The 6236-nt window shown below is 34.5% G+C and overlaps 1 protein-coding gene across 1 annotated transcript; it reads left to right on the top strand.

Annotated features, from left to right (window-relative positions):
* Positions 1–1735: 1735 nt before the first annotated feature.
* Positions 1736–5758, top strand: LOC108724014 (uncharacterized). Its single transcript, XM_018450118.1, has 4 exons — positions 1736–2963; positions 5155–5289; positions 5427–5505; positions 5755–5758. Exons 1-4 carry the CDS (start codon positions 1736–1738, stop codon positions 5756–5758), a joined length of 1446 nt encoding a protein of 481 aa, XP_018305620.1.
* The last annotated feature ends 478 nt before the right edge of the window (positions 5759–6236 follow it).

The following is a 6236-nucleotide window of genomic DNA, read 5'->3' as shown; positions in this document are numbered from 1 at the left end:
CGCTTTCGCGAGAAACAGACTGGCACGATCTATAAAACGATATTTTAGTGGCTCATCACTCTGTGAATAAAATGCTGATCTGTGAATGAAATATTGAACTATCGGAGAAAGTCAAGCTCGATGCGTCGACGAGTGGCATACAAAAATCTTGAATAAAATGTTCGAAAATTATTATGTTCATTCGATACAAACGTAATACATCACGACATGAATGATTCTTTATTGGAATCTCCAATATGAGTTTGACCATTTCTTTTTTCCCCGATATGGATATCGGTACCACAAGCATCAATCCTCTTGAAATATAATTATTTAAAATACAAGGAGTTAAAACCCGCTTAACTTTTCTTACATACATTGTTGGGAACAAACTTTACTACATGTTCGATGTTGGTTAGATCATTAGCGATTTTGTCATTGTGATCTATAAGCACCTATATACTGCTGTCATCGAGATCTTAACGAATAACGGACGACAGCAATAAATTTGATTGGTCTGGTAAATTGTCCGAGAAGGAAGAGGCCATATTCCGTCCACTTCTTCATAATGGCCAATTGTCGCCCGGCGGAATCAAGCGACATGACCATAAGTAAACAATAAAATCGTTTTGGAGACGGTGGTCACATAGCAACTACACAGAGAGAAAAATGTTTGGTATTTGTAACTATAATTATATATTACTATAATTATGATTATTACTGCTATAATAATAATAACAGTAACTATATATATAGTTCCAACAACAAATGTATATAATTGGCAACCTAAAATGACTATAATTATAGTTGTTATAACCATAAAATAGTTGAAATTACCATAAAAATGATTCAAGTGATAATTTTATAGTTATATTTTGGGACAACCATATTTTTTGTGGTTGTCCCAAAATATAACTATAAAATTATCACTTGAATCATTTTTATGGTAATTTCAACTATTTTATGGTTATAACAACTATAATTATAGTCATTTTAGGTTGCCAATTATATACATTTGTTGTTGGAACTATATATATAGTTACTGTTATTATTATTATAGCAGTAATAATCATAATTATAGTAATATATAATTATAGTTACAAATACCAAACATTTTTCTCTCTGTGTACGTCGTTATTTCATGGCAACACTCGTGCTAATCTCCTTTAATTGCTAATCGCTCTTCCACTTATTTTAACGCTTCATATAAATATTTATCAGTTTCGTTATAAAAGAGTCAAGAGGTATTCTGTAAGTCAAAGTAAAAACTTGACACGTAGTGAATTGACTCACAGGTCGCATTAAGATAGTCAACGTTTTAGAAACTTCGGAATAATTTCTTAAGCCTACGTTATATAATATATTTTAATATATATAATTCCCCCTCGTCGTGCTATTCGAAAGAGAAATGTGCCGTTAAACATATAATAAAATTAAGCAAATGACAATATCAATGATTTTTTTGCAGCTTTGTCCAGCCAAAGAATAGCTTTACAAGTTTATGGAGACACAAATTTCGAAGCTTTATTCTACCAAAGAGGAGCAATAACACATAAGTAGCAATAATATGTAATACATATTAACAATAATTTATAAGACGAGCAATATACGTGAAGCGATCTCCTTCCATTGAGAATACATTCAGACGTATCGAAACTCTAAAAAAAATCAAATATCTCGATAGAACATATATCAAGGAAAACTATTGAGCGATTCTCAAATGAAATTTTGCAAATCTGCTTCATCGAGCCCGAAAATGGAACTACTTTCGAAACGTTCTTCGAGCAGCAGAATATCGACCTTGAAAAGGTCGAGATCCTTCCGAGCGTCTATGAAACTGATGTCAAAGATACGCAATCATGCCAATCTGCGATTGACCGCTGGCTTCGATCTCTCATCTGTCTCAAAAGATCTCGTCGTTAAGAAGGGATGCAACTTATCTGTCCTTGAAGAATTTCAAGACGGTGAGAAGAGTGTACGAAAAGGTTCTGAGGATATGAATTCTTGCATCATGAATAAAATCGATAATGAGGCATCTTCAAGTCCTCGGAAGATCTCGGTATCAAATCTCGATGCGGATTCGCGAGAAATTACAAAGGATCTAAAGAGTAAGCTGTTTCTAACTGATAGGCTAATGGGTACGGATCGTAAGAACGTGGAGAGACCCTGGATGAAGGACGAAGATGTAAAATTACCGAAGCTTATTCACATTTTTCGCAGGAGACATAGCATAGGAAGTTCGCAAGAAGATACTCGAGAGAAAGACTGTAGTGACAAACATGAGTCCTGTGAAACAAACACAGATGGACTTAATAAATACGCATTTTATGAGAATCCTACATTCGTGCTAGACGGTTCCTTGGATTCCTCCGTCTCGAGCTTCCTCTATGAAGTCGGAGAAGGGAACGAGATGAAACAAATGCAAAAACAAGATGAACGCGCTGCGTCATCCAAATGCAATGTCTTGACCGTCGTCGTGGATTCCCACAAGACCCCAATTAACCGGCCCTTCTGTAAAACGAATTACGACCAAAACAAAGATAAGGACGAAGAATACCTCGAAAAACCATCACAAAACACATTTCTTTCTAGATGTGAGACCGAGCCTTTGAGACGTTCTTGCGAAATGAGAAGCAACAACTCGCATGCGATAAACATCATAAATGGAAATCGAAGGACGACCGAATCATTGAGTGAGTTTGATCGCCTAAGGATTAAATTTTATTGCAAGATACACGAGATGGAAAGAAAAAATGCAACAATCTGCCTACAGAATCAGAAAATTCACGACGACGCTAAAATATATCCTTCAAAGTCCTGTAAAGGCAGAACGGTAGATAATATCACAAACTTTTGGACAAATAGACGTGGTAATAGTTTTCGAAATAAAATGACGACTGGTAGAAAAAGAGACATGAAGGAAATGAAGAATTACGAGCGAATTGGTCAGGAGCGAGTTTTCGTGTCGACCTCATCAGGATCAAGTACGCTGGATTAATAAGTTTTCTAATTAGTCAGTGGTGTGCCAGGTGTAATTAATCACTTCTTAGGAAGTTAGTTCAAGTTTTCACACCAAATTATCGGTTTACTTGTTTTCTCTACGATATTGATGAAGAAAGGGAGTCTACATTATATCTGATGTAATAATGCATTTAACTTTTACTGGTTCACGACAAAACGAATCAATAAATATCGTGAAAAGATATAAAAAGAAAGTATGTTAAACGTGAAATAAAATGGTGAACCGTAAAGCATTGTAGAACGTCACTGATGTGAGAAAATTTATAGTTGTGAAAGTAGCTTAAGGCTCCTGAGTAGATACCATAGCCATATTGAATCGTAACATCAGAAGCAAGAAATGATTCGTTAATTTATGTTGCATGCCATTTGTAAATAAAGACAATTTGGATGAAACAAAATGATAAGATTGCTTTAAAAAATTTGTAAAAATTGACGAAAGCTATACTTATCCTCCCTAACAATCAATAAATAATCATAAAGAGTGATAAAAGGCACATGCAAGTGAAAATAAGCTACGCATGCGCATTGAATAAAAGCACTTCATGTGCCTACTTTTACGATTCTTACGAATCACTTTTACGATTATTTACTGACTGTCAAGGGAGATAAACATAGTTTTCGTCGATTTTTACAAATGTTTTAAAGCAATCTTTTCATTTCGTTTTATCCAAATTGTCTTTACTCACAAATGGCATGCAACATAAGTTAATGTGTTATTTCTCACTTCTGACGTCACGATTCAATATGGCTATGGTGATTACTCAGGAGCTTTAAGTAAAACGTATGAACTGACATTGTAATATGATGAACAAAATAATTCAAGAAAGAAACAATCAAGATCTCTCTCTCTCTCTCTCTCTCTCTCTCTCTTACATTTTCTAAATTGTTGCTTTTTTGGCAAACACTTAAGACTTTATTTCTCGTTCCATAATAATTACTTAAAACATTTCGCCAAGGTATAAAATATTGTTAGCTATCATTATAACGATAGATGAATTGTGTTTATATTAGACATAAAAGTCGAAAATTTAATAAGTATTAAATAACACAGGTCTACAAAAAAGGGGGTCTTGGATGTTGTCGGGAAGCTGTGGGTCATTTCCGAAGTAATTTTCTGCGTAGAATCCGAATCTGAAACCAGAATTGGCCCATCACGTCAGGATTTTGAGATATTAGGGGATATATACTCGAAAAATGCGTTTTTATGCTACTTTAGAGGTTATGTACAGGACGCAACCAATTTTTTGGGTCTTTTGTGCTATTTGCATCATTTAGTAATATTCTTACCCTTCAAAATGAGATATTGATCGACTACCTACGATTTTTTTTCGCCAAGTTACGGGCATTTTAACCCACTTGCGTAACCGTTTTTCCCGTCTTTTTCGTTCCTGTTCTTAACAAACGTGAAACGACCACAAATATAACAAAAACTGTTAGGATCATTTAAACACTTACGCGGGGCCATTGTTAAGACAGCAAACAGTCACAATTGTGACTGTTTATATATTAGGACCTTGAATAACGGACAGCGCGTCTTGTGCGCTGCGGCTCTGAGTGCAAGGCGTCTACCAACTTTAAACAAATCATTAGTTTTAAACTTATTAATGCAATGAAAATGAAACTTTCCAGAACATTTGTTCATATCCGAATGAACAACTTTCTCGCTGAAAGTTTTAGGATGCTCGAAATTCGCTCGATAAACGAAGCACCTGAATGCATAAAAAAGGATATTTTGCAGGTGTGTATAAAAAAAATAATAAGTTGTTTGTTTATTGACAAATATCGGTTTTTCTTTCTTCACTAGACGTGGAAAACTCTAATGATCATAACTTCGAAAATAGCAAAAAAACGCATTTTTCGAGTATATATCCTCAAATATCTCAAAATCCTGACGTGATAGGCCAATTCTGATTTCAGATTCGGATTCTACGCAGAAAATTACGTCGGAAATGACCCACAGCTTCCCAACAACAAAACCTTGTTGACCTGTGTAATTAAAACAAGGATTTACTTCCTCAAGATATACATCAATCTTTTTACGATTCCTTCAAATTTCTTTTGTTTTATGCATTTATTGCTTATTTATCCGATTTGCAATGTTTCACTTATTTAATCATCATTTATTTATTTTGCCTTATTTTTTCATGCGCGCAGAGTTCCACTCGTTGCAAGGGATGGAGTTCCTAGAAGGTTTCGGCAAGAAGAAACATCAGCCCCACCAACTAAATAATCTATCGTCAATACATATCAATCCCCTCTCGGCCCAATCACTCAACATACACCTGCATGGTATTTTATTTTTATCGATTTTTTATTTTAATTTCTCAAACGCTTCTTTATTTGTGCCAAACTTATTCTTGTCACATCAAAATCATATTAAATTAGAAATAATCTTGATATTGTGTGTGTTATCATTTTATTTTTAGCTCTATTTGCGGCTGTGGAACATGGTCACTTGGATAAAGCCAGGACTATTTTGGAGTCTACAGATGTAAACATAAATAGGTGAGTGGCTATTTATGTTATAATACATACACACACGTATACAGGGTGTTCCAGAGCGACCGTATTAGGCTAATTTCTAGAAAAATATGCATTTTCGTGAAGAATGTTTCAGACAAAAGTTTGTCGACTTCGAGGGAGACATAAGAAGGTACCATTAATTTGACCTTGAATGGCGTCGCCAAAGCCTGGTTAAGGTCACGTCGATTTTTTTAAATAGAACCCCATATTTTTCATTACATTTTCTTGTAGCTAACCACGAGAACTTTACAAAACATTATAATAAAATATTTTTTCATGTAGTACATTTCGAGTTATAAGGCGTGAAAGTTACAATACAGGCGGCATTAGCATTACGCAAGTTGTCCAATCGATGGCTAGAACTTCTTGAATGTTATTTAGGATCATGTCCTGGATAACATTTGTCAAGATCAAGGCCATTGGAGATTATTCCTCTTGTTTTTATTATTGTTCTAAAAATTCATTTTTACGTAAAAATGAAAATAAGAAGTGCAACTTCCAATGGCTTTGATCTTGACAAATATTATCTAGGACATGATCCTGAACAATATTCAAGAGGTTTTAGCTGTCGGTCAGTTGCGTAATGCTAATGCCGCCCGTATTGTAACTTTCACGCCTTATAACTCGAAATGTACTACATGAAAAAATATTTTATTATAATGTTTTGTAAAGTTCTCGTGGTTAGCTACAAGAAAATGTAATGAAAAATATGG

The sequence above is a fragment of the Mycetomoellerius zeteki genome, unplaced genomic scaffold, assembly GCF_001594055.1.
Source record: "Mycetomoellerius zeteki isolate Tzet28-1 unplaced genomic scaffold, Tzet1.0 scaffold266, whole genome shotgun sequence".
Taxonomy (NCBI): domain Eukaryota; kingdom Metazoa; phylum Arthropoda; class Insecta; order Hymenoptera; family Formicidae; genus Mycetomoellerius; species Mycetomoellerius zeteki.
The sequence above is the reverse complement of the archived record's forward strand: the minus strand, read 5'-3'. Positions and strand labels throughout refer to the sequence as shown.

Coding starts and splice junctions, on each gene's coding strand:
- LOC108724014 (XM_018450118.1), top strand. CDS start 1,736: ATGGAACTACTTTCGAAACGTTCTTCGAGCAGCAGAATATCGACCTTG. Junction 2,964..5,154: donor GTCGACCTCATCAGGATCAA/GTACGCTGGATT, acceptor TCATGCGCGCAG/AGTTCCACTCGTTGCAAGGG. Junction 5,290..5,426: donor ACTCAACATACACCTGCATG/GTATTTTATTTT, acceptor TTTTATTTTTAG/CTCTATTTGCGGCTGTGGAA.